The sequence below is a fragment of the Leuciscus leuciscus genome (assembly GCF_965113295.1).
Source record: "Leuciscus leuciscus genome assembly, chromosome: 24".
Lineage (NCBI taxonomy): Eukaryota > Metazoa > Chordata > Actinopteri > Cypriniformes > Leuciscidae > Leuciscus > Leuciscus leuciscus.
Window position 1 is genome coordinate 20638653 of NC_138723.1, and position 17374 is coordinate 20656026.

Genomic DNA, 17374 nt, shown 5'->3' on the forward strand with positions numbered 1-17374 from the left:
TCTATTTAAATATTAATATAATTTAAAATGGTGGTTGTGTTTTATGACATATTTTAGAGAAGCAAACTGAAATAAAAAATCTGTAGGCATAATATGAAATGTTAACATGAAATCGAGACAGTCTGAACCTGTAATTTATTGTTGACATCTCTATGTAGAGTACATCAACTTTTATTATATCCTCAAATGTTACCGGTGGGATTAAATTGGTTAAACTAATTGTTGCATGCATACTTACATCTATACAACCGTTATGACTCAATATTAAGTGTTATTAAATGGGTGTGACCTCGAATGTTCACGTGGGTTACAAAAAAAAAAACCCCGCTTTGGCGCCTCGTGGAGACTGGAAACAATTTGTATTTGAGTTATCCCTTGTAATTACTTCTTCTTCTTTTTTTTAAATCGTTTGTGCTGCTTTTTTTGTGTGACATATTCTGTAAATGCGCGCGAGAAGGGGAACGAATGACGACGATAGATTTATTTTGGGGGTATCCGTCCTCAGTTTAGTCCATTTCCGCTCTACATAGGTGTTCTTCCTGGTTGTTGATTCCTATGTGAAAGTAGCAACATTTCGGCCATGAGCAAGTTCCAGTAGAATGCACGCGACGATTGGAAAAATCGCTCGATAGCGTTAAATCTATGTAGACGCGAGCGCGCTCTTTTTGCTGTCAAAGCATCTCATTTTGCACTGGAGGATCCATGCAATGCAATATTCATTATGATTAAGTCCAAAATGCCCGAATGCTGTGCCGCAGCAAACTGCAAGCAGAGTGCGGACCAGTCCAACGTTTTCTTCTTTAGTTTCCCGCTGGATCCTGATCGGTGAGTGCAGCCTTTTGTGCGTAAATGCAGTCGCAATTTAATCAATGTTATTTTTTTTCCTATTTATATTTTTATATAAGTACAGATTGAGCAAATTAGCTTTGTTTGTTAGCTGGTTAGCTTCTGTCCCCCTTTGCAATGATTCATTGAATGCATTAAACCCGTATTTTCAGTTTAGGCTTATCATGTTGCTATCATTAATCTTTATGCAGTGATTTTTTTTTAAGAAGGTTTATTTTGTACCTGGCAGTTAATAAATCACATTTCGTGTTTCTTCAAAGTGATTGCTTCAACTTTTATGGGGTTACTGTAAGCAAACGAGTCCTGTGCACGTTCGCCATCATCAGGCCCTTCCCAAAATGGCAGGAATTTAATTCCCTCAGAATACGTTATTCTGTTTATGGCTCTATTTGTGCTTTGCTGGTTTCTTTTTGTGGTATTTGGTATTTTGTGACATCCATTAAACAAAAATGCTTTGTTTTAGTTGAGGTTTTTAATGTTAAAACATATTTTTTTACACTACTGCAGTAACCTTACCTCATATCTCTAGATGTAAACAATGGGTGGGTAACTGCCACAGACCAGATCTGGAGACCAAAACAGCTGAAGATTTACACAGGAACTTCAAATTGTGTTCAAAACATTTTGAGACATCAATGATATGTCAGCAAGTAAGTGAGCATTTTTTGTTTCTTCGTATCTGGCATTATCTGCTTAATGTAAGTGTACAAATCCAGTAAAATTAATTTGTTTCCTAGTATTGACAAGTGTAGTGTTCACCAGTGGGCTGACATGTGTCTGTGTCCCACCCCCAAACAATTTTTGACATGTCATCATATGTTTGTATGTAAATGAAAAATAAAATTTCATACATGGTTATTAAAGTGAGTTTTGTGTGAAAGCAGATTTAATCAGGTCTAAATATAGCATTGTTGGTGAATTGCCCATGTTTGATACCACATTTATTTTGCTAAAGAGTTATTAAAGTATTATCACCCAACATGATAGTAACTGTGCTACATGCTTTAGTGTAAGTTTTAGTGGCTAAACTAGATTTCAGGAAACATTGTATTTAAATGAAATACATTAAGATTGGTCTTATTTAAAACAAACATTTGTAAAATTCAGTTTGCTCTTCTAAGAATTTGATTGTTTCTTAAAATGGATAAAAGGTTCAATTCATTCACAATATTAAATGTGTTTATTGGTGCCTGCAAAATAAGACTCTTGAGAATGGGATGTTATTAAACTGATAAGTGGGATGTCTTTTTTTTTATTGTATAAATTTCAGATTTTTATTCACATTTTATTTGAAATATAAATCACTCCCAAATAATATTCCCTGTCCCTGCCCCAACCCCATGTCAGTATACCCCTGTGTGGTGAAATGTATAAAACTCCTTTCTTTTTTTTCAGGGCGATCTTAAGTCTGTTTTGAAGGATGATGCCATTCCTACTATATTTGATATTGCATCTAACCAGGACAATGCACAAACTAGCAACAGAAAAAGGACAAGGGAGAAAGTGAGTCTCTGATTTACACTTCAGATTTACACTTTTTTTTTTAACAGAATCTTACTATTTATTAGTAAATCAGTAATGCTTGGTCTCTAGCAACTCCTGAAAAGAAGGATCTACCAAAATCTGGTAAGCCTAAGAATGATGTGAACTGTTCTGCATCGGACAGGTTTTAAAGAGTTTCTTTGTAAAGAGTGGTACAGTGAACCCAGCACATAGTAGCACATGGAGTTTCTGAGCTAAATGTTTTTGCATGCATTGCGTACTGAACTCTGCATAAGACAAATTTTCAGCATAATCTTACACAATACAGGCTTTTATGAAGCAACATAAAATAATGGAGCAAACTACTCACCCTTTTTTGTTGATGCTCATAAAGTTAATTATGCAATGACAAGGTACACAGACACTTTGGGATTGAATTCCGTGTAGATTAATTACCATTTGAATGTAAATGTGATTCCACCATTTCATGTAAATGTCATGCTTGTAATAGGTCTCAATGGTCCCTTAGCCAACAAGCATTTTATCATTTGTAGCTTGAAGAAATTTATTAGCTTTCTATTGTTACTGTTAATTGTTTTTATTTGTCATGTCTACAATGTGTTATCTACACATTGTAGTGTTGACTTCAAACATTTAGCACATGATGATACATTTTATTTTTTATTTTATTTTTTCAGACAGGAGATGGGCCGATTGTCACAAAGAAAACTAAAGGTAGATAATGCATTTCCATGTCAGCATCTTTTAATTATGTCTTCTTTTTGTAATTACACAAACTAACTAACTAAACTCTTTTGTTTTTCTCTCTCTCCTTTTTTTGTTTGAAGGTGCCACTGATAACTCAAACCCCTCTGTGACAGAGGTGGAAGTTAAAGTTGAGAGTGACTCAGCAGAGAACATTGAAGCTCAAAATCCTCCTGCACATGATGAATCAGAGGAGGATCCTGCTATTTCCAAAGCGAAGGAAACTTTGAAAGACTATTTCAAAGAGACCTTAGCCTTCACTGGATTCAGCATCGCCAACAATACATCTCTTAACTCTGTTAAGCCTTTGGGGAATGACCCAGCTGGGCCGCTTTCAGTCAATACCACATGTACAGAGAAGATCGACCAAAAAGAAGTGCTTAACTTGGGTGAAGATGTGATGCGTGAGGAGATCCGCAATAGCCTGCGCCTTGCACGCTTCTTTTCCATACTTCTCCAAGACAAAATAAACATTGAGGGCAAGGACCAGATTCCTTTGTTTATCCGCTCTGTCACAGGTGAAGGTTTCCCACAGAAACACCTCATGGGATTCCTTCCCTGTGATGTCGACTCTGACAGTCTGTTCCTAATGCTTATATCCGAGATCCGCAACAAGTGGGGCCTTCGAATGGAGCACTGCCGTGGCTTCACCTACCTGTCATCAGGTAGCATGTGTCAGAAGCTGAAGGAGCTCGCCTGCAGGATGCTGCGGGATTTTCCACAGGTAGTTTTGTCCCCCAGTGAGCCCTACGCCTTCAACATGTGGTTGATTCGCTCCATGCCTATCCTTCCCATTCAAGACGTTGTTGATACTGTAGAGCAGGTCGCTGCCGTTATTAGGCAATCAGAAACTCTGGCGAAGAAACTTGATTCCAAGATCACCGCTTCATACAGCCACATCAAAGGTGAGGTGGACCGAGTCAAGGATTCTTGCCAGAACCATTGGGAATATGGCACAGATGCTTTCCAGACAATGCTTGATATCTTGGAGCCGCTTTTGAGCAGCATCGGAGAGATGTGCACCAGTGCCCTTTCAGATGTAGATGCAGATACTGTCGAAGTGCTTCTAAAGCTGAAAGAGAAACTGAAGAACTTTAATTTCATCATTACTCTTGTGGTCTTAAAGAACACTCTGTGTTGTGTAAGCATCCTGAACCCCAGCCTCAGGGGAATAATCAGCATCAGCAGCACTTTACAGTACACCATCTCAAACGCCTTAAAGCTTCTCACCAAACACATGCAGGAGATTGACATTTTTCACCGGAAGTGGTTCTCCGATGCATTGGGCAGAGCCAAGAAGTTGGGGGTGTCTGTCAATTTGCCAGTGGAGATGGTGACAAACGGTGATGGCACGGAGAAACCTCAAGCATCATTGGAGGATTACTACAGGGAAGCACTGAGCAAGAAGGTTTTGCAATACCTTGTTGATGAAGTCAAAAGAGTCCTTGGCACTGAAATGGCAAGAATCCTCAGATGGTTGTCATTGGTGCCCTCATATATGGCTGACCACAATTTTAGCATCCGCAAAGACAAAGTTGCTGATGCTAACCTGAATAACTTGGCTCGTCCTGACTCCTTTTATGATGAGCTGGGCTGTTGGGAAGTGAAATGGAGGCATGCTAGCAAGCGAAGGATTCTTCCCACTAGCGTGTTTGCGACCCTCAAGATCCCAGATATAGGCTTTTACCCAAATGTACAGAGCCTGTTGAGAGTGCTGGGCACCATCCCTTGTGTCCACGCAGATTCAGATGTGTATGGGCAGTACGACATGGTGCTGGACCGGTATCACACCTACATGAAAGAAGTACCAGTGGAAAAAAGACTGAGCAATATGGCCTTTGTTTATGTCAATCAAGATGTCCACTTTAGCATTGAGGAAATGGTGGAGGCGTATGTAAAGAAATATCCAGAAATCCTGCAGCTATTACAGGAGGTAAAGATATTTTTATTGACTAATTTAAAAAAATATATATTTTTTTTTACTTGTGTTATATTACATTTAATTACAGGAGATAATGGCAAAAAAAACTCAAATATATTTTTAACCTGCTGTTCACAATTTCTTTGTGTGTGGGTTTTTAGGATGATGTAATGGAAGTGCAACCATCAGGTAAAACTTTTTACTTCTGACTTATTTTTTTAAATGTTAAGGTCATCTTGTTTTCATAGCTCAAACAAGATTAAATTGAATTTTACTGAATTTTATATTAGATGCAGGTGTTGATTTTTTATTTGTATTTTTTTTTTTTTAACCCCTATACAGTTCCAGAAACCAGTACAAATGACGCTTCTAAAGAAGATACGGAAGAACAAAGAGAGATGACTTTAAATATGGACGTTGAGAGACCGAAACCACCCGAGTGTTCAGAAACTGATAAAGAGGCATTAAAATCTGCATTACAGGCTGCTGTCACTGCAGCATATAGCAGGCAAAGCAGACACACTCAGGGTGATCAAGATCAAGAAGTAGAATATGTGACCAAATCTGAGATGAATGAAGTCCTTAAAGTGTGTGAGGATGTTGTTAGGGATAGGATTCTTTCAGAGGTCAGAAATTCGTTCTTCTCCCTGTTTATCGACAGAGTTGTCAGATTTGGAGAGACTGACTACTTACCCATCTTCCTCAGATTTGTTGACAGTTTCGATGTCATGCGCCTTGAGCTTATGGGATTTGTCGAGGTTACTCTTGACACTGAGGCCATTTGCGAGCGACTTTATGATGTTGTCACCAATGAGTGGAGTCTGGATTTAAGCTACTGCAGAGGTCAAGCTTACCTTGGCTCCGGTGAAGTGTCCTACAAGCTCAAGGCTTTTGCATGTAAAATACAGGAGAAGTATCCTCTTGCTATATGCACACACTGCTCATGTTACTCTTTCAATACCTGGTGGTCAAGGTCAGTTCCAGTAGCTGCAGTCATCAGAGCCATAGACACATTAGAGGAGATAGTGTCTTTTTTCCACAGCATGCCTGCCCTTGAGAAACAGTTAGATCAAGTCTTAGCCATAGGCCTAAGAGAGAGCTATGAGAAAATCCATGAGCTTCAAGGAAAATTCTGCTCTTCTTGGCTTGAAAAGCATGATTCTTACGAAGTCTTCGCTCAGATTCTGGAGCCTCTGGCAGATTGGCTAGAAAATATTGACAACTGTCAACCACAAAGATGGAGTTTGGCAGTATCCAACAGAGCCAAAAGACTACTTCAGTTAATTCGGGACTTTGACTTCATTGTGGCAATTGTTGCATTAAAGAATGCCTCATCCTTCACCAGAGAACTGAGTGCAGCGCTACAGAAAGACCATTTTAGTGCTGCCTCGCAGCTCAGCCAGATCAGTGGTATTGTGGCCACACTTAACCGAGTGAAGACCAACATCAAGGTTTTCCATCAGAACTGGTTTGATGAAGCTTGTTGTTTTGCTCAGAGTCTGGGTGTGCAGGTTAAAGTGCCTGATAGTGTGATTGTTCCCAGGGACAGCCTCTTGAAACCAGGTTCATACTACAAAGATGCAATGAGTGTCCCTTTAGTTGACCACCTGATAAACATGGTGAAAGATTATTTCTCTGATGACCACAAGGAGGCTCTCAACTTGTTGTCCTTGGTCCCATCCTCTGTGACAATGAGCTATGTTTTTGAGACTCTTAAGTCAAAACCTCCATTGTACATTGGTGACCTTCCAGATCCTGACAATTTCTTCACGGAGCTGAGCTGCTGGAAAGTGAAGTGGAAAACAAAAGTGGTTAGTGTAACCATACCAGAGACCATTTTTCAGACTCTGCGTCTACCCCTTATGCAGTACTTTGCAAACATCAATACGTTGCTGAAGATTATGTGTGTGTTGCCAAGCACAGCTTTGGAATATTGTGGTGAGGTGAAGCGGCATAAAATGTATCAAAACTACTTGAACAACACCTCACCCATGGATAGATTGCCCTGTTTAGCCATGCTTCAGATCGGCACTGACTTTAACAGAGACCTAGACAGAATGGTTGCTCAGTGCTTAAAGCTTACTCCTAAGACGCTGGAGGGCATTTGCCTGGTAAGGATCAGTTTTGTAAAAATTAGTTCTGTAAAATGTTTTATTTGCTTTCCAGATGTCTAATGTCCGTTGTGCCCCACAGGACAAAGAATCCAAAACCCTAGGAAGGACTGCTGAAATAAAAACAGAAGGTATGTAATCTATGATTATTCTTAATGATTATGATCTAAATGTCTTTCCCTCTCTTTTGGGTAATGGAAAAGTATTTGTGTGTGGGTGTATGTATATGCATACATGTATGCATGTTTATGATGTATACCTGTTTTACTGGTAGATAAGTTGTCCACATAAAGATCAATAACATGCATTAAGAAAATAGGGTGAATTTTCAGTTCATGCCAACTTTAATTCCCACTTTGCCAACATTGCAGATGACATCCACATGGATGAAGTAGAGAACAGGGACACTCTGCAGGTTTGTAAAGTTGCATTAATGATTGTGTAGTATATCACCTCGTATTTTAAGTGGGTTTAGAGAAGAGTGTAGTTTGGTGATCTAGTTAAAAATCGTTTTGAACTATTTTGAGTAAAACATTGCCTCATATCATGTTATTTGTAGAGATCGACCAATATTGATTTTTATTTATAACCGATATTAATTATTTGCATGTTTTTGTGCCTGATAACAGATATATAGAACTGATATTTATTTATTGTTTATTTCATTTTTTCTTAAATAAATATTTGATAAGGTAATCAAATGGGTAATGAATATAGCATGTAAAAATAATTCTGAATATTTATTTATAACAACAGCATATTAACAACAGTAAAAATAAATTTACTAAGTCTAATGTTTTCAAATGGAAAACTTAAATAAGTGACAAGGGAGTCTATCAACTCACCATAAATATAAGCATTCGTTTTAAACTACAGTTTTAAAAGGTTTATCTGTTGTTTGATAGGCTAAAGAGTGAAGAGTATGGAATACGCAAACATAGTCAGAAAAATAAACAAAACAGCTAATACATTATCGCAGTTACTGAGTCCATCTCATCTGGCATGTTATCAGAATTATTAATAATGTTTTTGTCGGTCTAGATTATGAAATAGTCTACCTGCTGACAGAGGGTTGTTTTTATCTGTGCTTTTACACAGAACGTCTCTCGTGGAGATATTTTATTTCCACAGAGCTACAATTATTTATTTAGAGGTTTATTAGCTAAATAAATGTTATATTGTAGAGGTTAATATAATTCAAGGCGTTTTAAATTAATGGACCCAGTGAGTGAATGGCACTATGAACGTGACTTCACGAGACTAATGAAGAACGGAGAGAGAGATTAAAATTCAGCGCTTTTATTTCCAACATGCACTCATTCATGGCTGTTTTAATTCATGTAAAGTTCGGTCGATCTCTAGTTATTAGTTTATTGCGTTTTTCAGCTTTATTCACAAGTACTTCTTTTCACAGGACAAAGACTCCAGAATACTAGTGGTGAATTCTGAGATAACAGGTAGTGGTTTGTAATTTTTGGGATTGGCTTTTCATTTGAATCCTTGATTTGTTTGAGTCATTAATGTAATATTTGTTTCATTTAAACTTGTACATTATCTAAAATAATGTTTACCCTGCCTTCTAGAAGGAGATATCCACAAAGAGGGAGCAGAGAGCATAGCGACTCAGCAGCAGTCTGAAAACATAGAAGTAGTTGCTGAGGACCAGCATGTAAAGGTTAAAGATGTGGAGCAGGTTGTGGATGAGAATGGACGTTCTGAAGAACCAACAGATAACATAAGGAACTGTGAAGAAGTCTTCAAACAGGCAGCCATACTTGCAAGGAGAAACTGCTCGTGGATCGACCTTAACAAACCAGAGCAAGATGCTGTTGTACAGAAACTTGCCTCATGTCATTGGGTACAGAAGGAAGGGGCATCATTTTCAGAAGGGGCAATGCTACAAAGTATTGTGAAGGCCATACGAGAAACAATCCTCACTGAAGTTCAGGACTCTCCTTTCTTTTCCATCATCACTGATAGAGCAATCTCAGTGGGCGCTGCAAAGTTCCTACCACTCTTTGTTAGGTATGTAAATGATTGCATTCCTAAAGTGGAGCTCATAGGTTTTCTGCCCTTTGATGAAAGCTCTGATCTGGATTTGCAAGCTAAAGCTCTTTCAACCACACTTGAGGATGAGTGGGGACTTCAGATGGGCTGCTGTCGTGGCCAGTCCATCATGTGCATTGGTACGGGGAGCCAAAGTCTCAGGAAGATGGCTTTGGGCTTTTTAGAGACCTATCCGTTAGCTGTGAACACTCCCAGTGAGTCTTGTGGACTTGCCTACTGGCTGGCTTTAAGCCTACAGAATGCCTACATTACAAAGGTTTTAGAGACAGTTGAGGATCTGCTACAGTTTTTTGACCAGTCACCCAAATTAGAGAGTGAGCTTGCCAAAACCATGGATGGGCTTCTGAATACCCCACGGGAAGCACTTGCAGAGATCCCAGAGACCTGCTTGTCTAGATGGAAAAAGAGAGAAGACTTTTTCGATATTCTGGTGGACATGCTAGAGGGAGCTCTGAACTGCTTAGATTCTGTGAGCACCAACTCCAGTGGGTCATGGAGTAGTAGCATGTCACTGCATTCTCAGACCCTGTGCACAGCTATTAGACAGGTCGATTTTGTCATTCCCTTGGTGATCTTGAAGAACGCCTGCGCTCCCTTGAGGAACTGCAGCACTGTGTTTCGCTGTGGAAACCCTGCTGACATTATTTGTGAGCTTGAGAAGATTATGCCAATAATAGATTCTCTTAGCAAAATGTTGGACAATGTGAGTGCAGTGCATTCTACCTGGTTTGAGGAGGCTGTGGAGCTTTCAACTAAAGTTACAGGATTGCTGTCATATGCGGAATCTGTTAGTAGCTATGATTCACCCGAAGCGTTCTACATGGAAGCAGTTAGCTTACCAGTTCTTAATGGTTTGATTGAAGAAATGAAGTTTAACTTCTCAGAGAATCACCTAAAAGCCCTGAAAGTGTTGTCCCTTCTGCCAACGTGCAACCCTCTTCCCATTCTCCCAGAATCCAAAGATAAACTGCACACAATATACCTGAGTGATCTCCCTGAGCCAGAAACAGTTGAAGAAGACATCAACACCTGGGCCACAGTATGGAGGGAGAAATATCAAGATGTTTGTCCTCCCACCTCCATCTCTGAGACTCTGCTCCATAATGAAGCCAAAAACCTTCCAAACATTGCTACCCTTCTTAAGCTTGTGGCTGTGTTGCCTAGCATTAGCATGGAGTGCGATCTAATGAAGACAACCCTAAATTCCTTGAGGACCTTACTTAGAGATGGTATCTTCAGCAGAGGCAGCAAGACTGATGCAGTCATGCTTCTTATGCATCGCCAGACACTACAGAGCCTGGAGGAGGTGATTGAGAAATGCGTGGATGGTGATCCAGAAAGTCATCAGTTTCTTGCTCAGGTATGGCAAATTTCTTAGTCTTTATACTGTTATAATTCATTGCATTCAGTGTATTTTGCTGTACCTTCTTATTAGTATTATAAGATAACTGATAAATAAATAATGTTCCTGAAAACCCTGTTCTATTTTCTGATTGTATTTAAACATGTAGGTAAAAGCAATAGTTAATCACCTGAGAATGGAAGGTGGTAAGTAAAACTAATTACTCAACAAAAAAAAAATATGCAAGTAGAAAAATGAATTATTGATATGGTAGTTGAACAGTTGTTTTTTAAGTAGCTGAAATGGGCCCTCAAAGTATTGTAATAAGCTGTTGAGTTTTTTATTCTGACACACTCTTTCCTGTCCTTTCTCAGAGGTGATTGCCATGGCTCCACAGGAGATGGCTGTGGATACAAATGGTTCTGGTTATCCACAAGAGGCAAAGGATGCTGGAATCGGTCAGTAATACTAAATGAGAAGTATTAGTGATAACCTTAGGTACATGAATTTAAATCATCTCTGTTTTTTTTCTTACACAATCATGTCTCCTATTTTGTTTAGATGTTAAAACTGTTGTTCCTGAGGAAATTCCAGTAGAAACCAGTGAAATAGAAAGGGCTGAAGAAATACACATCATAAGTACACCTGACCAGCCATCATCTTTAATGCTCATCAGTTCAGACAAAACTACAACTGCTGCTCAAGTCATCCCTGCTTGCAGCTCTCTGCCGACCAGCACAACTGACCAACCAACAGAATCTGTCCAAGATGCCACTATGCAAACCACAACAGTAGAACATGATAGAAGTGATCAACTGATGGCACTTGTTCAAGATGTAAATGATAGGTCTGAAGTAATTGATCAGTGTGGAATTGGTCTTCTAGTAACAGGAGATCAAATTGTAACTAATCAAGGTGTAACTGAGCAGTCTAATGAAGAACAGCCAGTTAGCATTGTTCAGTTAGTATCAGTTGACCAAAGTGAAACTGAGCAACCCATGGAAGTTGATCAGTTTGTAGCAACAGAACCAATTGAAGCAGACAAGCCAGCAACAGAGAAACCAAGTGATTCATCTATAAATGCTCAAGATGAAGGTTGTCACACAGTAACAGGGTTAGCAGATGGTCAGTTAATAGAGGATCAGACTGAATCTGTTCAGCTCATTGCAGTTGATTACAGTGTAAATGATCAGTTGGTGTCAGTAGATCAAAGTGAAACTGATCAAGTCATGGAAATTGATGAGAGTGGAAATGATACATGTGCATTTGAAGATCAAGTTGGAAATGACCGAAAAGCAACAGGGGAACAACGTGTAGTTGAGCAGTTGACAGTTAGTCCTGTTGAAACTGGTCAGTCTACAGTAAAAGGAAAGGATGAGGGTAAAACTGGTCAGTTGGTACCAGGGGATCAAATTGAATCTCATGAATTTGAGGCTGTTGATTGCTCTCAAGATGAACATTCTGCAGCATCAGGTCAGGGTGAAACTGATCAGTTAGTAACCAAAGAACAGTCTGTAAATTGTCAGTTCATGTCAGATGGCCAATTTGAAATGGATTTGTCAGTAGTAGAAAGACAAGATGAGGCTAGTCAGAAAGAAACTGGGTTAGCAAATGAAGGTGAGTTAATACCAGGGGATCAAAGTGAATCTAATCAGCTCATGGTAGTTGAATCTGGAAATGAACAGTCCTTAACAGCAGATCAAAGTGTAACTGGTCAGTCAGAAATAGTAGATCCAAGTGTAACTCATCAGTTCATGGTAGAGGGTCAAGATGACACTGCTCAGATAGAAACCAGGTTTCCAAGTGAAGGTGAAACTAGTCAGTTAGTATCAGGAGATCAAAGTGGATCCAATCAGCTTATGGTTGTTGACTCTGGAAATGAACAGTCCTTAACTGAAGATCAAAGTGTAACGGGTCAGTCAGAAATAGTAGATCCAAGTGTAACTCAACAGTTCATGGTAGTTGGTCAAGTTGAAAACGATCATTCTGTAGTAGAGGGTCAAGATGACGCTGCTCAGACAGAAAATGGCTTTCCAAGTGAAGGTGAAACTAGTCAGTTAGTATCAGGAGATCAAAGCGGATCCGAGCAGCTTATGGTTGTTGACTCTGGAAATGAACAGGCCTTAACAGCAGATCAAAGTGTAACGGGTCAGTCAGAAATAGTAGATCTGAGTATAACTCAACAGTTCATGGTAGTTGGTCAAGATGAAAACGATTATTCTGTAGTAGAGGGTCAAGATGACGTTGCTCAGACAGAAAATGGCTTTCCAAGTGAAGGTGAAACTAGTCAGTTAGTATCAGGAGATCAAAGTGGATCCGATCAGCTCTTGGTACTTGACTCTGGAAATGATCAGTCCTTAACAGCAGATCAAAGTGTAACTGGTCAGTCAGAAATAGTACATCCAAGTGTAACTGAACAGTTCATGGAAGTCGGTCAAGTTGAAAATGATCATTCTTTAGTAGAAGGTCAAGATGACACTGCTCAGGCAGAAAACGGGTTTCCAAGTGAAGGTGAAACTAGTCAGTTAGTATCAGGAGATCAAAGTAGATCTGATCAGCTCATGGTAGATGATGACTCTGGAAATGATCAGTCTGGAACTGAAGATCAAGATGTAACCTGTCAGTCAGTAACAGAAGATCAAAGTGTACCTGATCAGTTCATAGCAGTTGGTCAAGTTGAGTCAGATCAGTCTATAGTTGATGGTAAAAGTGAAGCCGGTCAGACAGAAACTGTATTTCCAAATGAAGTTGGAACTAGTCAGTTAATTTTGGGGGATCAATGTAGATCAATGCAGTTCATGGTAGTTGACTCTGGAAAGGATCAGTCTGTAATAGCTGATCAAGTTGGAACTGGTCAGTCTATATTGCCAAATGAAGTTGGAACTAGTCAGCTAGTTTTGGGGGAACAATGTGGCTCTGATCAGCTCATGGTAGTTGAGTCTGGAAATGATCAGTCTGTAACAGCAGATCAAAGTAGAACTGGACGGTCATCAGCAGATCAAACTGTAACTGATGCATTTGTGGAAGATGCAACTCATCAGCCTATAGTAGAAGATCAAAGTGGGTCTGGGTTAGCAGATAATGTTGGAACTTGGCAGGTAGCATCAGGGGAACAAAGTAGAACTGATCAGCTTGTGGCAGATGTACCCTGTGGAAATAATCAGTTTGTAGCAGAAGCTCAAGGTGGAACTGTTCTTGCAACTGCATTGAATCAAAGTGTACCAGATCAGTCTGTGGAACTTAGTCAAGTTGGAACTGACCAGATAGTACCAGGGAATCAAAGTGAAATTGATCAGTTTGGCCCTGACCAGCCTAAAGTAGCTGCAGAAGGTGGCACAAATCAGTTCAATTCAGCGGCTCCAGATGGCTCAGGCCAAGAAACTGCGGCAGTACACGTTTGCCTTTATCGGCCCTCTGCAATAACGCAGAGTGTTACTGACCGCTGCACACCTGTTTCCCCTGAGGATATTACTGATCATCCCATAGCAGCAGAATCAGAAGGCACAGACCAGTCTGAAGTAAAGGCTCATGATGGTGCAGACCAAGTAATTACCCTGGATAGCACTGGACCTGAAAAAATAGTTTTTACCCCCTACAATGCTGATGCTCGAGAGGAATTGCTCAAAGAACTATGTAACATAAAATTCTTTTCCATATTTACTGAAGAAGAGTTTGCAATTGATGGCCAACTGTACATTCCTGTAGGAATACACTACCTTGACACACAAGACATTCAGAGTGAAAATATATTAGCATTTATCCCCCTTTCCACAAATATTGCTTCATTTGTTGATACTCTCACCATTGTCCTGTCTGAGAAGTGGGGTTTGAACTTGGCACTCTGTAGAAGTCAAACCTTGGCAAGAACAGGTGCCTCACTCTCTCAGATGACACAGGCTTCAGCTTTGCTTTCCCAGAGACTCCCTCATGCTTTCAGTTTCCCGAACCCTGTAACTCTGAAGTCTTTGCTAGCCAGTTTGTCCTCCCTGAGAGAGATAACTCAGAGTTTTGAGTGCTTAGAGCAGCTGTTTATGTGGTTCTCTGAGGATGTTCAACGACGGGTAAGACTAGAGGATGCTGTTGTACATTTGTTCCAGAAGGACGAAAGGAAAGCCAGTGAGCTGAAAGCCAAGATCAGCAGAAATCAATTTGCATTGAGTCATGAGGTTCTGGAAATTACTACAGACATTCTAGAGGCCATCGTCCTTTGCTTGAATGAGATGAAAGGAAACCAAGATAATGAGGCAACTACAGCACATGCCCAGAGCTTCCTTTCTGCTGTCCAAAACTTTGATTTCATATTGACAGTTGTAATTATGAAAAACATCTTGAGCCTCACCAAAAACCTAAGTCTGAGTCTTCAGGGAAATTCCTATGACGTGTATCAAGCTGTAAACCGCCTGTCTGATCTCCTGCCCTCTCTCAATGAAATGAAGAACAGTATTGACATGCACCATAAAACCTGGTTTCTAGAGGCAGTTGCACTAGCTTCTAAGCTGCAGGTACCGTCACTACAACCACCCTTAAATGTGCACTACAGAGAGGACCTCAGTAAAGGGGCCATTGAGCACTATATTGCCGAGGTGGAAGGGATCTCCCAGGATGTTCTGTCTGCTCTTCACTGCTTACAGGTTGTGCCTTATGTCATGTCAAACGTGGAGGGATGCTGCAAGGACACTGAGTTTGTCAAGGTGTTTCAAGATGACTTACCTGACCTACACTCCTTCCACAATGAGCTGCAGAGGTGGAGGGACAGGTGGCAAGATCCTACTCCCACTCATCAACACCTACCTGACACTGTTCTTGGAACTCTCAAAGTTTCTGACATCCAGTTATTTCCCAACATTTCAACCATCCTTAGGCTCCTGGCAGTCCTGCCCTTCTCCAGCATGCACAGTAGCTTCAGACAGGGAAAGATGAAATCTGAGTTGTACCCTCTGTAGTAGATTTGACTTAACTTCCCCCAAACAAGCTCTCCATTAGGTTGTCATACACTGCTGAAACTTCAGAATGTCCCTCTGTATTCTCTAAACTGTAGATCACATCTGATTGTATGTTTCAGTATGTTTATTTTATTACTTCATAATTATGAATTAGACCTGTACACTTTAAGTATAATCACATAATGGTTTTATTGATGTTTTGTCTTTTTTATTTTCCTTTTACGTAAGTGGCATGGAAAAAGAGGACTGCCAATTTGGACCAATGTCTTGCCAAAAAAAATGAGAATAGGATGCCCTTGGGGGGGCCTTACTGCTTTGTGCCTTTATGCAAAAACCCTACATAACTCTGAATCACGAGACAAAAAGTCTGGATGGACGCTTTCAGACCAGACTTTCTGGAAATTTCCTAATGTCTTCAGGAACTTTTAAAGACTTCAAATCATGTAAATCCTCTGCGATGCATTGGGGGGTTAAGAAAATCATGTTTTATCACAATAAATTATGATGGTTGTGTTATACTGTCAAAATGTCATCCCACGGCACAAACTAAAAATGTATCATTGGATACTTGGATAACCCTGTATCATTATGCGTGTTACAAATGTTGATTTGTTTGCAGTTTTCTTTAGATGAATGGATTTTTCTGTAAACATTTCTCCCAGAAGCCCTCCTCATGAAGGAAGCATTCATATATATTTGACTAAAATAAATAAAATCATTGAAAAGAAGCAGTGTTTTTTCTGAATCTCTGCTGAATTCAAAGTCAAAACATTTCAAGCTGTCCACAAGATGGCAGTGTACACCTTTCAAAGTTTGGGGACTACTTGTGGGTAAGTATTTCATTTCTGTATTCTTTTTGTTTAGCTTTTTGCCCCAAGACTTTTTTTCTTATATGATTTTTCATGCATTATAGAAACTAATTTAACTGTATAATTGTTTTAATGATTTGAATAATTGGCCAGTTATATAAAATTGCAATAAAAAAAATGTATGCAACATTAATGAAGTTTGTTATTGGTGCAGTATTGTGGTGGCAGATGTCATTAGCTGGTAGTGCAGTCTGTTCAAATATTTTAGTTCCTTGTTTTAATTGCTTTAGTCATATTAATACATAGCTTTAAAAAAATAAACTATCAAGGATATAAAGACTAAGGAGAAGAATCCTGCTTCTGTTTACCATTTCCTGTCAGTGTCCTCTACTCTCCCACTGAGTCAAAGGTAGTTAATGATTAATGTCTTCACTTTTTAATGCTGTTTTCTAAGAGTTCAGGCTTTTCACAAAGTAGCTTTGACCCCCTGTAGCCTATCGATGATTTGCAGCCATTCTTTAGTCCTTTGGTTCATAGACTGCAGATCCATCATAGAATATTGTTTTCAAGAGTAGATTTCGAGATGTCGTTGAGAAGCAATCAGTCTCCCATTTCCATGTAACCTTGGACCTATGATTCACCCTTGGGGGCTTGAGTCTTTAACCTTTTAAGGTCATTTCTTGTAAGAGCGGCAGTATACATGGTTGGAAAGGCAAGAAAATAAAGCTATTAACAAGACAACGCCACAGTAATTGCAACTACAAATCAATCAAGGCCTGGTTTATTACTTTACTGTGTCAGACTGAATCTATGACTTGCAGTCAAGAGAAGAGTAGCGGTTCTGAGACCAATGAAGACAATTCCAAGGAATGTATGTATTTTTCTTTCTTTTCTCTCCTGGAATAGGATTACCAAGTTTTTGCCAAGAGCTTAAGTGATTTAAGTTTGTATCAAGACAAATGCATGATTTTTTAAATGATCAACAGTTTCATCAAAGCATTCAAATACATTCATACTCTTATTCTACTCTGTTGTTAATTAGGAAAGCGTGGTTAGAAAATAGTGTGCAAAATATATCTATCCTGAAA

The 17374-nt window shown here is 39.5% G+C and overlaps 1 protein-coding gene across 2 annotated transcripts; it reads left to right on the forward strand.

The window, feature by feature from the left end:
• Positions 1–318: 318 nt before the first annotated feature.
• Positions 319–16205, forward strand: LOC309489553 (uncharacterized protein). Of its 2 annotated transcripts, none has more exons than XM_082158371.1 (14): positions 319–825; positions 1376–1496; positions 2242–2349; positions 3027–3063; positions 3177–5026; positions 5176–5203; positions 5357–7125; positions 7208–7256; positions 7497–7540; positions 8540–8582; positions 8709–10552; positions 10704–10740; positions 10909–10992; positions 11096–16205. In XM_082158371.1, exons 1-14 carry the CDS (start codon positions 722–724, stop codon positions 15475–15477), a joined length of 10500 nt encoding a protein of 3499 aa, XP_082014497.1. In that variant the 5' UTR covers positions 319–721; the 3' UTR covers positions 15478–16205. The 2 variants fall into 2 exon arrangements, with proteins under 2 accessions (XP_082014497.1, XP_082014498.1); XM_082158372.1 differs by having other exon boundaries at positions 8712–10552.
• The last annotated feature ends 1169 nt before the right edge of the window (positions 16206–17374 follow it).

What these genes read in the sequence shown, in the direction of transcription:
- LOC309489553 (XM_082158371.1), top strand. Translation starts at nt 722, where the DNA reads ATGATTAAGTCCAAAATGCCCGAATGCTGTGCCGCAGCAAACTGCAAG. An exon ending in GTCATCAGTTTCTTGCTCAG is followed by an intron (nt 10,553 to 10,703) that starts GTATGGCAAATT and finishes TTAAACATGTAG; the next exon opens with GTAAAAGCAATAGTTAATCA. An exon ending in TCACCTGAGAATGGAAGGTG is followed by an intron (nt 10,741 to 10,908) that starts GTAAGTAAAACT and finishes GTCCTTTCTCAG; the next exon opens with AGGTGATTGCCATGGCTCCA.